Raw genomic sequence first — 16051 nt, 5'->3', positions numbered from 1 at the left:
GTTTGCTGCTCTGCTGCCTATTGGAGGGAAGGAAACAGGAGATGCCAACTGAGAAATCATCAGGGTCATGTGCACCATTGGCAAACATACTGGGAGAAGTGCATCAAGCGATAGAACAAGACAACTTTACACTTTCATACCCAACAGTGAACTTTGCAGAACTCTTGTGTTTATTGGAGCTGGAACAGGATGGGAAGTGGAAGATTTATGAAATCTCTTGATAAAAAGGTTGAGATTATTCTAATTTGTAGACAGATATCCTAGTCTACTCTATCAAATTGCTTAACTTTATTGCCAAGTTTCCCCTATAAGAAGACTGGTCTATAAGACTCATCCTATAAGAAGACTGTAGTAGGTTTTTATGAAAGGAAGAATATTTTGTGCTTATTTTCACATAGAGAGAGAATCATATTGTAGTTGACTTCCTGCAACCCACTAAAATTAAAATTGTGTTAATTTTTAACACCTGTGTTGAGTAAACCCAGGAAATCAAGTTTGATTCAGTTAATGATTTTACTCTGGCTTTTGGACAGAAAACCATTCATTCCTTCCAAGCTGCCATTTTGTCTCTTCCCCTGCAAGACAATATTTCCCGGTTTTCTTTTCCATCTGGCATTCCATGCTGCAACTACTGAGCATGCTCTGTGTATCCTAGGCTATTTCTTGTGAGGATTTCCAGGGATGGAATTCTTTCTTTCAATCACAAGAGAACAATCATTGCAACCATCATCAGTTGATTCTCCCTTGGGCATACTTGCTACTGACATACATCACTCAAATGCATGGAAATGTTGGCTTCCCAGGGTTCCCAGTCTTGCCTTCCCAAGATGGTGTGGAGAGACCTTTTATATGGAATATATTTCCAGCAATTCATTTCCAAGCTGCAACAGAGGAAGATAAATCTTTTTCACCACAACCTTTCTGGAAGATGCCAGAGACAGAGCAAAAATTCTGAACTGGTATCTCTTTGTATTTCTATATTAAATGGGGAATATTAACTCATTTTTTTTACCTCACCCAGCATAGACATACAGCAGGCTCCTGTCCTTGCTGTAGCAACATGGCTGAGCTTATAGTTAACTGAGAGAAATGGTTATTTAAATCCTATAGCTGCAGGCCCCTAACTAAGCAGTGTTTCAAGCTTGATGATTTCACTTAACTTTTTTGCATACCTCTCTCCCTACAAACGATCTGTTCACTGGAAACATCATGACTTCCTTGCATTTTCAGATCTATAGCCCAACGGTAGTGGTCCTGAGTTCTAGCTGTTGACCTTAGTGCCAAGCACAAGACTTCATAGAATCCTCCAAGCAAATGGAGGTACAAATATATTCAGGCAATGTCTGGATTATACATTTGTTTAACCATCCACAAGATCTGTATTCGAAGCATAAGGAATTCCATGGGGGAGGAGGGTTTATCTGTGTGCTAATGCTGAGTACAGGAAGAATATTTTTTTCCTTTTTTTAGGGTTGAAGGAATGAGAACAGATATAATGTATTACAATCCCAAATTAACTGAATTATTCCTTGGTTTATCTTCCAGAATGTACACAAATATTTCATACAGGAGGAGCAAGGCTGATTTTGTGTGGGAAACATCTGGACAAACTAGAAGCTCTCAGTGATGCTTTAAATAGCGTGGGCGATCCTACTGCAGTAAGACTCTTGTATATCCTTAAAGATCTTTCTATAAAGGCAACAAAAGAGACACTTGCTCTAGAATGGCCAAGCACTTTTTTTCAGGGTTTTTGAATTAAACATTTCTTCCTAACAAATTAATTACTCACAGGGTCAATCCTGCCATTAGGTAGAAGAAGGAGGGAGGTTTCCTTATTTATTTTCACCTTACCTTGAACAATTATGAACGGCATACTGTTTCCTCTGCTTTCCTTAAAATTGCTCATTGGTCTTAGATGCAGGGAAGGAAAATGCTGGCCCATTACCATAATTGAACTAAAGGACACTTGCTACTCAAACTCAGGAAGGCAGATGTTTTTCCCTGGTTCTACTATAAGGGAACTTGAGGGATCAGCCTAAAAGTTGAGAAGGTAAATACAAGTAAAAAGCAAGTGGTTGAAGAAATTATGGGACAACAGAAAATACATGGAAGATTATAAGATTATATTCCAGTTTTCCCCAGTCTGGAAACTTCCAGAATATTTAAATTATCATTTCCACATCTCCACCTGTGGATGAGGAGTTAGGGCAGCAGTATTCCAACAAGTTAGTTTTGGAAATTGTTGGAATGCTGAGGAAGGCAGTTAAGGATTAACTTACTGTTTTAACGACATTGACAAATTATGAAACCTGATTCTGTTCCTTTATTACTCACATGTAAGTATGTAAGAGATGGATCTTGTGTCATTTATTTATTTATTCATTCATTCATTCGTTCGTTTGTTTATTTGTTATATTTCTACGTCACTGATTTTGCCAAAGAGATGCTAGGCAGCCTGCAATTAAATGATAGCATTTAAGCATAGCATAGTAATGATAGCAAAATGCATATTTTGCTTGCTGGAAAAAGACTTGTCTCAAATTGCTAGAGATGCACTTGTTTGAAGATAGTAGCAACCAAATAAAATTCATTTAATAAAATTCACATGTAAATAAGTATTTAATCTCTAATCTTGTTGATGTACCATAAAAAGATCCGTTAGGAAGACACATCATTTAAAAAAAATAGAACAAGGATAACTTTCAACTGAACAACTCTTAGTGATTAAGGGATAGCAATAGACCATAGACTGTAACAGGCATTTTCAGAAAAAATATAGATTAGTATTCAATATTTCAAACAGTATGCAGGGCATTCAATGCAAATGTTGCAATATTTTTAGTGTTAGATCAAAACAAATGTATTTCCCAAGGCAATTTAAAATTAGTTTTACTGTCTGTCTTCTCAGTTGTATGCTTTTGTTGTCTCACAGTATTGTCTTATATAATGAATGATCACACTTTTCATTGAATGTTACTGCAAAATATCAAAATTAAGGTTAGTCTAATCAGTTTGTTTTTAAATGATGGATGAAAGATGCTGCTAGAGCTGGAGTATATCATTCACATATTTTTTTTTCCATAGAAATAACCACAACCAGTTATTTCCAAATTTAAGGCCAGACAATTACATAAATAGGAGATCCTGGATTGAAACAACGAGAGTACTACCAAATTTTTAAAACTGACACTTTTTTCTCCCTAAGGAACTATTACTAATTATATTTTAACACATTAGTTCTTCTTTATCTTTGGAACTGATTTCCTTCTACATAGTCATGCTCATCTGATAAACCCCATTTCCTTTATTGTGTGAGCCACGTGACTGGGAATTTTGGGAGCAGAAGATCCAAAAATAGGCAAGTCACCAAATTGGGGAAAGTGCTTTATTGTCTCACATAGGAATTATCTCTCTCTTCTGTGTTGTTAAGTATTATGCTTCAAAAAGTACTGAGATATCTCTGTCTTATAGTAGATTAACCCCCAAACCCTCCTTCTTTTGTAGACATTTACACCGAAGCTTATCCTTTTAGATCTCTCTGATGTAAACTGTATCCAAGATGTAGCTAAAGAAATCCTGGATTGTTATGGATGTGTGGATATTCTCATTAACAATGCTAGCACAAAAGCCAAGGGGACAGTTCAAAACGTGTCACTGGAACTCGACAAAAAGATCATGGATGCCAACTACTTTGGACCTATAACACTCACCAAAGGTATACAGAAGACTGTCTATTTTATTGTATTATGTTTTAGGGATTCAGTTAGTCCTCGATTTACGATCACAATTGAGTCCCAAATTTCTAATGCTAAGTGAGACAGTAGTTAAGTGAGTTTTGCTCTATTTTCTGGCCTTTCTTTCATAGTTGTTAAGTGAATCATTGCAGTTGTTACATTAATACCACAATTGTTAAATGAATCTGGCTTCCCCATTGACTTTGCTTGTCGGAAGGTCACAAAGAGGATCACATGACCCCAGGACACTGCAACTGTCATAAATAGGAGTCAGTTGCCAAGCATCCGAATGTAAATCACATGACCCTGGGGATGCTGCAACGGTCATAAGTGTGAAAAATGGTCATAAATCACTTTTTTCAGTGCCATTGTAACTTTGAACAGTCACTAAATGAACTGTTGTAAATCAAGGACTAACTGTACTATATTTTTGCTCTTCAAAGGGAGGAATCCTTAGTCATTTTATGTATATACATACAACAAACTATCTTAATTTTATTTCAGTTTAATTGCCATGCCTTTCCTCAGATAATCTCCAGGACATAGAGGTCCACACAAATCTAATTGCCTAAGACTCTCTGGAGGGAATAAAACGTATCTATAGGGCAACTTGCTTTCATTTCCAATAGCTGTTTCAACTCTTACTTGATTTGACTTGGTGCGTGTAACCACTTCAAACACCTCTAGTTACTGTAATCTATCATTTCACATGGAAAAGTGGAGGAAGGAGAGAGAATTGGAGGTGATTAAATCAAGAAAACCGAGGCAGTGACTTTAGCCGTTTGTGCTTACATATGCCTTGATTGGAAACTTAAGGTGCATTGTGGAATTATTCCAAAGACTTGCTGAGTTTGATGAGAGATTTATTAATGAAGGGGATTTGGCAGAATATTGCTTGCTGGTAAAGCATTTTCCCCTGATGGTACATGTATCTAATGATTGGATTGCTGGGCTTAGAGTTACTGGAGGTGTTTGCTGTAGTGGGATTGAGTCAGCCCTGACCCCTGGGGACTGTATGGAAAAATATTTGTCATCTTAACCTTTCTCTGGTGATAACTACAGCTGCTTTCGTCTTTGACCATAAAATCAATCTGATCCATTCAACATGTTATTCAGTTGTTGACTGATTGATAATGCACAGCTCTTCCACAGAATTTCTAGTTCTAATAATAGCCATCTCTGGGGATGTATTAGTTACAATAAAAAGGAGCATACAAAGGGGCTTATGTGGTCCAAAACTGCAGCCGTCTTTAAGTGCAGCAACACATAGCCTCTGTCCTAGGCATCCACCCAGAGTTTTACAGGGAATGTCACCCCAAGTGTACATTCTGAGACTGCTGTGTGCTGCAGCAGCCAAATAACATGTGGTTTAGGATCCATTGGAGGTGTCTGCCTCCAGCTAACCAAATGAAGCTTCCCTGTGGGTGGGGTGGGGGAGGTGTAGAATTCCATAGGGTCTAGCTTACACATTTTTGTTAAATGTAATAAGAGTGTCTGAATACACCAGTTCAAAAGCTGGGATTTATTTTGTGTGCTCTTCGTTGCAATTCCTCACCCCATAACTACACTGAGCACATTTACACCTTGCCCAAGACTATTCCATTTGCCACATGCCTCAGATATTTATGTGCTATGAACTAATCTCTGCAGCAAGAGTCTGACCTGTCGGGAATGTCATTTTGGAGTCCAAGGGGAGGTTAATCACATCACCTGGGTTTGCTTGTTAATTTTTTCACTAACAATTCTCTGTGGATGACAGCTTTAGGTCTGGCTTCTGAGGTCCTCAAAATAGTTTGAAATGAATACTAACCCCCTCAAAAATAATTACTATTCATCTGAAAATGTATCTCAGATGTGTGGTACAGTCACGAATATATAGAGATGTGGTTTATCAGGCAAAAATAAAAAAATGAGGAAATACATAAACTCACTCATACAGTATCACTCACCTTCTCAGATTACAGTACATCCTGGCTGTTTCAGATTGTAACTGGCCTGTATGTCCTGCCAGATTAATAATGTGCTTCCAGATCACATGGATCTAATTCAAATTTAGATCATAGTACATTTCCAAAGGTTTCCTGTTCATTTTATAATATATTCACACAATGTTATTGAGTGTCCAGCCCTCCACCTGCAATCCTGTATTTCCTCTACTGCATCTTCCATCTCTCTTCTCACTATAAGGCATCTGTTAAAAAGGTAAATGCCAGATAAATGCAATCTTTTTTAAAAAAATTGCTAGTGATATGAATCCTCCATCTGGCAGCATCCCAAACTCCTAAGTAGCAATTATAGCATGCAGAGACTCATTCTAAAATGAGAAATGATATGAAGTTTCCATGCAAAGGTTATGTCTTATGTCTGTCTTAGGACACAAGCTGATCAGCTGAATAATGCCAGTTGCCAACTACTGCTGGTGCACAGAAAGGAAGAAAAACTTCCACCAGGTTTGCAGGCTTTGAAAGACAGTCTCTTTCCACTTCCTGTAGTTCTGCATTGGGCAGACAGTGCTTCCTGCCTTTCAGCAATAATTAGATGAAAGTCTCTGTGATTGGCAGTTGACAAAAAGAATGCAAAGGAGAAATGCACTGGTTTAGCATGCAGTGGGAACTGTTTCCAAAGTGAATGAGCTACGATATGGCACGGACAAGCTCATTGTGTCAAACTAAAGGATGCATATATGGTTGGTTGCATAATTATTTACTACGTGTAAAAGAAAATACAGGAAAAAAAATCTGTAAGTAGCTTAACTGCAAGCAGCATGAAGAGCCCAGAGTCACCATTTAGGGGAGATGGGTGGCATAAAAATTTAATAAATAAATGAAAATTTATAAAAAATGATGAAACCATGCTCAGCAATAAATCAGTTCTAAAAATATTAGTTTAGAAGAGACCACATGCTTTGCATACATTAACACATGCGTTTCAACAAGAGTATTCTTGGAAGTAGATGGCCTTCTCCATTTTTATTTACCCAAAAGATATCAAAGAGGAAGTACTTTTAGCCCTCCCATAAGCCAAGATATAAAACAAAATGTACAGTTAAACTACTGCTTGGATTATTTTGTAAAGCAGGCTTGTTATCAACTTTCAAGTTTCTGGTTACATGAATCACCCTAATAACAATTGACATAAATACTATTTAATAAAAAAAAATAATCTTCCTCAGTGGAAAACAATTACTGCTACTAAAAAAATATATTAAATATTCAGATTTTTCATGTTGCTGTGATTAGACACTAATCTGTTTACCAAAAAAAGACAGAAGCAAAGATAGGAATTGTCATTTTTTAAAATAAATTTGTTGTTGTTTAGTTGCTAAACATTTTTAAAATGTGCAGAAATGAATTCCATCATTGTTATCTGGATAGCTAATGGCAGTGAATGTGAAGTAGGACAGTTCTGTAAGATAGCCTAGCATCATGCTGCTGCTGCTGCTGCTGCTGATGATGATGATGATGATGATGATAATAATAATAATAATAATAATAATAATAATAATAATAATAATAATTATAATTATAATTATAATTATAATTATAATTATAATAATTCTACAACAGTGTTTCTCAACTTTGGCAATTTGAGGATGTGTGAACTTCAACGCCCAGAATTCCCCAGCTGGCAAGGCCTTACCGGCTGGGGAATTCTGAAAGCTGAAGTCCACATATCTTCAAACTACCAAGGTTGAGAAACACTGTCTTACAGAGTTATCCAAGACTATAATTCAGGTGTCTGCCATACTATTATGTTTTAAGGGAAATGTAATGGAACAGTTGAAATTAATTGTAGTATAAAGCAAAGACTCCCTCAAGCTGAGCTCTGGAAAATAGAAGGCCGTATTCATGTAATTTTCAAAACCTTGATATGGAAATAATTTGCCATTGCCTTGTTCTGTTTTTATTATTTATTTCCCAAACTAGCCTATAGCCATAGGATTTACTGATAGTTTCCCATCCGATTATGACCCAGGTCCAAGCCTATTTAGGTTTCTGATGGTTGCTACACTAAACCAGGGCTTTTCAACCAGTGGTATGCATATCACTGGTGGTACTTCGGCACCTGGAAGGTGGTACACATACGATGGGTTGAAAAACACTGTAAAAAAAAGTATTTAAAAAGTGTAAAAGTCTTTACTGGGCATTATTATGGACACTACTGTTGTGGACACTAAGTTGATGTTGAATTTAATTACGGCAGCAAGACTTTTAGTAGGGCAATATTGGAAGAAGGAAGAACTGCCGACTATAGAAGAATGGACTTTAAAAGTTTCCAACCTGGTGGAAATGGCAAAGATCTCAGCGTATTTGAAAGACCATTCGCAACAGAGATATATTGTGGAGTGGGAAAAATGGATTGATTACATCCAGAATAAATATGGGACTAAAAAGTTTCATTTAGCATTTGAATAAGTACTGAAGTGATATTTATATTGCTTGTAGTCATTTTATAAGAGTTAAAGTGCGATAGATTTAATAGTTTATTGTTGTTTGCATATGCTAGATTATGATTGTTTTTACTGTTATACCTTGTATTTAGCTCTGGGAAGTCGGGGAGGGGGGAGGGGGAGGGAGGGAGGTGTTGTGGAGGGTTGGGAAGAGGGGAGGGGGTTGGGAGGGGTTTTGTTTTGTTATAAATAAAATGTACTGTAAAACTTTTCAATAAAAAAAAGTGTAAAAGTGGATGAGGTGAAGCAGCAGCAGCACTGCCCAGGCCTGTGGGAGATTCAGCTGGAGCTACAGTGTTGCCGGGGTTCTGCTGAGAGCCCAGGATCGGCACCTGCAGCTCCAGCTGATCAGCACTTCCAGTGCATCTGAAGAGCAAAGGAGGAGGAGGGGAGAGAGGGGGAGAGGATATAAAAGGAGGAGGGAGGAGAAGGAGAGGATATAAAAGGAGTGGGGAAAGAAGAGAGGATATAAAAGGAGGAGGGGGGGGAAAGAGGGTGGATATAAGAGGAGGAGCGGGAGAGAGGAGAGGATATAAAAGGAGGAGTAAAACCAGTACTTTTTTTCCTTTGTTTTACAGTTCGTAACATTTTATTAGATTGTAGAATAAAATACAAAAATACAAAAGTAAATAGTAGGACACAGTGGGGAGGGAAAAGGGAAAGAAAAGTGAGGGGGAGAAGGGCAAAAAGAAAAGAAAAGGCATTCCGACGTCCTCTGTTGCAATAGAACGAAGCATTAGCATTGAACTTTAACTTTTTTACTTTTCCATAATAGTATAAACTAGCCATTTCTAAAACAACAAATCAATCTAATCAGTAAAACTCCAAATTCCCCCCCCCTTTTTTTTTTAGTCATCAAGTTTTTGACACCTTGTTCAGCACTGGTGGTACTCGAATATTGTCATGTCCTAAAAGTGGTACAATCTGTGAAAATGGAATTAAAATAAATAAAAATAAAAGGTTGAAAAGCCCTGACCTAGACTGCAGCAATGTAATCGGTTAAGAACTGAAGGAATTGTTAGGGCAAAAAGTGTCGGTGTTTAACAAGGCTGTAGATTTTCTTTTCCAATCTCCTGGAATGGGGTCTTTTCTCCCTTTGAGAAAATCTGTGTGTGGAAGAGGTTTTGTTGAAGATGTGGCTGCTTAATATGTTGTCTCATATTGTAAAGATCTCTACTGAGCATATTTAATCTCTTGTGGGTCACCTAGAAGAAATTAGATTAATTGACATTGAATTGATGAAAGCAACCAAGGAAATTATTTATTTCTTTATCAGATTTATGCCTTCTTCCCCCCCCATGACATTCAAGGGAGTTAGCAATTATCTAACTGCTTTTTAATTGATCAGAAACATTTCTGCCTTATCTGCATTGTTCAGCAATGCATTTTTATTCATCCCAGGCACAATTATCAATTGCTCTTTTAGGACCTGAACTGTTTTCTCAGCTTTAAGTTCCTGAGGAATGTAGCTACAGGTAGAAAAAAAAATATTATCTGAATCCTGTGTTTACCACTGAAAAATGCATACAGAGAAAAAAAATGTTTCATAGTTTCTATATAGTGTAGTGTAAGCTGATATCATATTGTGATCCTTTCAGTTGCTATTGGTTTAGAGCAGACTTGTCAAACACAAGGCCCGGGGGCCGGATGCGGCCCGTGAAGTGGTTTCATGTGGCCCGCGAAGCCATCCTGGAAACAGTGAGGGAATGGCCCCCACTGCCTTGGCCCTGGCCCAGAGACCCTCCTTCTGCCAGAGACCCTCAGATCTGTCCCACTCCTGCCCAGGCCCCCATAGGCACCCTTGATGCGAACGATGTAGAGCTGGCCACGCCCACCCAGTAGGCCATACGCACTCTAGCCACGCCCACCCAGTAGGCCATGCCCACCCTGGCCACACCCACCCGGCCCCCTGAGGGCAACCGCAATGCTGATGCGGCCCTCAATGAAATTGAGTTTGACACCCCTGGTTTAGAGGATCAGGAATTAGTATTTTCATATCTGTTAATCTTAAATGATTTTCTCTCATAATTTGCTCTCCAGCTTTTCTTCCCAACATGATCTCCAGGAGAACTGGTCAAATTGTGCTAGTCAACAATATCCAGGGAAAATTGGGTATTCCCTTTCGTGCAGCCTGTGAGTTTATGAATCATTATTTCTTTTTTATTTCTGGGCAATTAGAACAATATGAAACTTGAGGTCTTCCAGTTGGAGTCTAAAACCACTGGAGAATCTTAAATATTTTTTAGTTTCTCCGAATCTAGCTGTTATTAAGAGAAAGCCAAAGAACTTTAGTTTCACCAAGTAGGAATAGCCTTCAATTCTACCACGTGCTTTCTTCACTGGTCTTCCATATTTGTCAGAAGATACAGATACAGATGGACTTGATCATCTGAATCCATGTATTCCTTTAAGTTATTACAATGCCACTGAACAATTATTTCAGTTGTCTGAGTACCCCATTTGGATGTAGGCAAACATGCAATTTGCCTGATTTTGATTAAATGTATAGACTATAGTTTAGTTAATAGTGCAAACACATTCCATTGCGGCTAACTCAACGAACCATAATTATACACATCACATTGCAGCATGATGCGGGAGCCTTGTCATTGCCTAGATCCTGCCTGATTCTTATATTTTAAGAAATCCATATGAAACTGGCATGTGCTAATAGTTTTGATTGTGTAGGTTATCTGATTGGTGGGAGGTTTTTGTTTTGCTGAAATGACTTGGGATAATGGATGCTTTAAGAAATCCTTAAGGGACTTGTGGACAGACTCGTAAAGGTCCTAGCCACAAGTCCAGCAGTACAATGCATTGGCTTAAATTGTGTTCTCTCACCAATGAATCCAATTTTGCAAAAAGCTAGCAAATGTATTGTTCTTTCTTAATGCAGATCAAAATAAGGAAAGAAATTGATAGATTCCATTGATTTTATTTTCCCTCCCACCAAATGCCACACACTAATGGGAAATCCTCCTTAATATGGGATAGAATAAATTATTGTGAGCAGATGCTTGGAATGGCAGGTTTAGACATCTCTCAGACTACCCAGTTGGTAGACTTGGAGAAGGACATGGAGAAAAACAGAAGGGAGATTTCATCTTGCTCCTGGTAAGAACAGCTCCTCTTCCAGACCTCAGAACCATCAGATGGGGAACCAAGAAAACCAATATTGATTTTATGTCCAACAGTCCCAAAGGAGGAGCCACTGGGATATTGTGATTGGCCAGTGCATAACAATAGTCATTATTTTGACATTTAACTTTGTCCAAATAGAATGGAACAGAAAAATGCCATCACACTCCCTTCAGGTATTACAAATAACAATGGTGAACTGCATGAACACTGCAAATACAATTGCATAATACTGGTTCTAGAGATAGGAATGGTCAGAAGATAGTCCTAGAACTTGTGTGTAGGTCCTCAGGAATAAATGTAGTAAATATAGTTAAAACAACAACAACATGTGAACTAGCAATACCCAGATGACAGAAGGCTGTCTGTAACCTGCTTTATACTGACCTTGAATAGAATAGACTGGAAGGGACCTTGGAGGTCTTCTAGTCCAGCCACCTGCTCAAGCAGGAGAACCTATACCATCTCAGACAAGTGACTGCCTAGCCTCTTCTTGAAAATCTCCAGTGATGGAGTGCCCACAATTTCTGGAGGCAAGCTGTCCACTGGTTAACTGTCCTCACTGTCAGGAAGTTTCTCCTTAATTCCAGGTTGCTTCTCTCTTTGATCAGTTTCCAACCATTGTTGTAACCTTCTACGTGGCAGAGGGCTAGCACCTTTTTAGGGCATTATTTCTGTACTTCAAGATACAGATTGAGCATTTTTTTTTCATGAAAGTGCTAAACTTGTGTGGTAAGGAGCCAGATATAAGACTTGACAAGTGCTGCAGCAAGCATTGGTTCAGCCTTATGGAATCAGATGTTTTGTGGAAGCCAGGCTTCTGGCCTCTTCAGCAGCATAAGCCAAAAAGAAACTTGGAGGAGGAAGCACGAACACGACATATATTTTATTCTTTTCTTAGTATAGGAGATCCTGAATCCAAACATTAGACAAGCTAATGTGGAAGGATGGATGGATGGATTTTTGGATGGATGGGTATTTGGTATATTATAATATGATAGTATGTTTCTTGCATGAATCTCTCTCTTTGTCCTAGATTCTGCTTCGAAGCATGCTGCTCTAGGATTCTTTGATTGCCTGAGAGCAGAACTGCAGGAATTTGGTGTTTGTGTCAGTACTGTGTGTCCAAGTTTTATATGTTCCGATCATAATCAGCCGCAGCCTAAGAACTGGGAAGGCGCCTCATGGAAAAGTAAGTCATTCACACTGGGATGGTGACCAGAGCACAAGCAGAACTAAAAGATAAAAAAAATACCAAGAAGACAAAGATGATTTAGGCAAATAACGTGGTGACAAAATTCAAAATCACCAATCTTTGGAGACAAAGACTTGTGATACATTTCCTCTAAAAAACCTACTATCATCTACTACTACTAGAACCATAAGTGATTATTTGTAGTTGGAATATAAGGCAGCACATTAACTAGAAACATAATTTTTTGCTTTCAAAAGTAGGGAATGCTAATGTTAACTCTTGGCATTCATACATATTTTTTCTGTCCAGTTAATAAATATGGGCAAACCAGTTGTAAAATACTTAGAAAATACATTACTGCTTCCTTTCAGCACAGAAAACAATGCATTGGCTGTGAACCACTACTGCATTGTAAGTAACAAAAAGTGAATGTATCTGACATCCTTGTGCTAAATAATGTAGCTCCCTTCCTAACATGACCACTAGCCCTTTAAAGAAAAAAAAATGTCTTTTTCCCCCCTTTAAAATGTAGAATTAAAAGTAAAGGAGAATACATCCCTCATTTTGACTCCCTGGAGCAGTTTTTATCATTTTTTTAAAAAAAAGTTTTGGGTCTTCTTTTTATTGTGTAGTTTATTAAAAGCAACAAACATTAACCTGTCTGCCTATTTTCCTGGAACAACATTTCACCATTTTATTTATTTATTTATTTATTTATTTATTTATTTATTTATTTATTTATTTATTTATTTATTTATTTTATTTTATTTTATTTTATTTTATTTTATTTATTATTAGATTTATATACCGCCCTTCTCCTGAAGGACTCAGGGCGGTGTACAGGGCAATTAAAATACAGCATACAAAAGTTAAAATAGATTAAATTAAATTTGGCCCCAAATAAATAAATTAAATTATAAAATTTAAGACCCCAATCCCTCAGTCCACGCCGGCAAGCTCAAATAACCAGGTTTTCAGGTCACGGCGAAAAGAGCGAAGGTCGGGAGCCATCCGGAGCTCCACAGGCAGCTGATTCCAGACGGCAGGCGAGCCCACAGAGAATGCTCTCCCCCTGGGGGCCACCAGCCAGCACTCCCTGATCGACGGCACCCTGAGGAAACCCTCTCTGTGGGAGCTCACGGGTCGATGGGAAGTAGATGCTGGCAGCAGGTTCTCCCGTAAATAATCTGGACCCATGCCATTTAGGGCTTTATAGGTCATCACCAGCACCTTGAATCTCACCCGGAAGACAACTGGAAGCCAATGCAGCTCACGGAGAAGAGGCGTTACATGGGAGTATCGGGAGACCCCCATTTTAAGATTCCTTCCGGCACTTTTATTTATTTATTATTCTTTTATTTATTATTTTCCTTTGAACAAGCAGCTTCCTTTCATTCCTCCAAACTTCCTTCCTTCCCTGTCCCCACAATGGGCTTCATATTGTCTTTGAAAAGAGACAAGACCATGACACGTAGCAGCTAGTTATCTCTTTTAATGGTTTCTTGTTTGCCCAATTCCCAGACTTCTTCAGAAAGTCGGCTTGTGGTGTCCACCCAACAGAGGTAGCAGAAGAAATTCTGCGGACAGTGAACAGGAAGAAGCAGGAGGTGTTCATGGCAAACCCCATCGCAAAGGCAGCTGTTTATATTCGCACTTTCCTCCCAGAGATATTTTTTGCAGTGGTTGCTGCTGGAGTGAAAGAAAAACAGAAAATTGAAGTTGAAAACTGATACGTCAAGCTCAGCTCCCTTGATAGAAGGGTTATGCCGATTCTCTCTTGCAGAGGCACCTTGGAAGAATGTTGTATAAATCCAAATGAAACAAACAACAAAGAAACAAAAAACCAAAGTTGTGTTTGAGGATCTGGAGGCAGTAGAATAGGATACAGCCTTTTCATCTATCATTAAAAGTGCACTGCTGGGCTATGAAAGAGAGCAAAGAACATTTTTTAGAGTGCCAAGTGAGTCATCTGAAATGGGGCCTCTGGTTTCCTGGACAATTGCTATTTCAATAGAGTTAATAGAAAGTGTGAATTGTCTGCAAGTTGGGTGAAGTGTTCAGAGCAGCGGTGAAGGTCAAGAGAATTGTAAACTAATATTGGAAAAATGAGGAATTTCAGCAATCGGGGAGAATATAAGTGATGGATGCATGGAAAAGAAATAGAGAGTATAGAAGGAGTATGAGGTTCTGAGTTCACACCAGAGTGCTTAGATGTTAAAAAGCAGATGGGTTTGACATTTAGGAAATTCTCACAGGAAACTGAAAAAGGTTTCATAGCCTTTGCCTTTTTGGTGTGATTAACTGACCCTTTCAAATCTGCAGTAGTGCTTGGTTTTGATAGCTTTTAGTTCTAAAAAAAATAAGCAAATGCCTGGAGTGGGGATGAAACATCCCACATTTCAAAATGTTGCATTGCTTTCATTCCACATGGGTAGCTAAGTCCAGTTTGGGCCAACTGCATAACTTTAAAAAAAAACACGCCCACAAGATAGTGGTGGGGAGCATATGATGAAACGCATATCATGATGTTATGACGCACATCTTCATGGTTTACCTGCTGGTGTCAGGTAAGACACCAGAACACAAATGTGTAAGAACAGATTATGTATCATAATGTCAGCATGTGTGTGTTGTCATTTTTACACAACTTGTAAAGCTTGCCGCAACTGACTTGTGGACAAAGCAACTGACCACCACTGATAAATGCATGTTTTTGATGAATATTGGCACTCATCTTCTGACACTGCCTCCTTCTCCTCATGCAATGCTACAGGTTCATAGAAATCTCAAAATGTAAAGACATTACAGCTCTAAAGAGAAAAGTATCTTTTTCCTTAACATTTTTATCTTTGCTGTGTCGTTATAGTAGTATTACAAAGGCAGCAGCAATGCTCAAATTATCTCAGAAAGGTACTCCACCTTAAATTTGGAATTAGGGGCAGGGATGACAAATTCCAAGTCTTCTCTAATGTTTCAAAGTAGAATGGACTGCGAGTGGATATTTTCATGAGGCTAGTTATAAATTCAGTACATTGCTAAACCTCTAACATCTATATTCACTGGTTATAGCTATGAGGTGATGTGAACTTTTATTGATCAGATAATCAAGCTGTACAGTTTCTTGGGATTTAAATTCTCAAGTGATATTTGTTGTGATGCACCTTCAGTCAAGCCCCCATACTGGACTGCAAGGAGAGGGGGGGGGAAATAGACACCAAGCTAGAAACCAGGAGACTGTCTCTCAGTCCAATCACCTCCCAGGTTATTGTTGTGGGGAAAATAGGAAGAGGAAGGAGAATTGTGTATGTTCACCATCTTAAATTACTTATAAAGTAATAATGATGGGATAAAAAAAATCTAATAAATAAAATCAAGATGAACACTAGAAATCCACAAATTATTAGTGTTTGCTATGTGTCTTTGTTGCCATCTAGTGGTCATTAGAATTTTTGGATTTGAATACTGCAGCGTACAATGTGTTGCATTTTCCCTCAAAATAATTGTTCCCCAGTCCCCCTACACACACACACACAC

At 38.3% G+C, this 16051-nt stretch overlaps 1 protein-coding gene across 1 annotated transcript in view; it reads left to right on the top strand.

Annotated features, from left to right (window-relative positions):
• Positions 1-15719, top strand: part of DHRS7C (dehydrogenase/reductase 7C) — an 18564-nt gene extending 2845 nt beyond the window's left edge. The window contains exons 3-7 of the mRNA XM_081315865.1: positions 1546-1658; positions 3505-3715; positions 10225-10317; positions 12359-12514; positions 14039-15719. Coding sequence (XP_081171991.1) covers positions 1546-1658; positions 3505-3715; positions 10225-10317; positions 12359-12514; positions 14039-14247 — 782 coding nt within the window. The 3' untranslated portion in view covers positions 14248-15719. The remainder of the gene's footprint in view (positions 1-1545; positions 1659-3504; positions 3716-10224; positions 10318-12358; positions 12515-14038) is intronic.
• The last annotated feature ends 332 nt before the right edge of the window (positions 15720-16051 follow it).

Source organism: Vipera berus (genome assembly GCF_964194415.1).
Source record: "Vipera berus genome assembly, chromosome: 2".
Classification (NCBI taxonomy): Eukaryota; Metazoa; Chordata; class Lepidosauria; order Squamata; family Viperidae; genus Vipera; species Vipera berus.
Note: the sequence above shows the minus strand (reverse complement) of the source record. Positions and strands in the feature narration are given on the sequence as shown.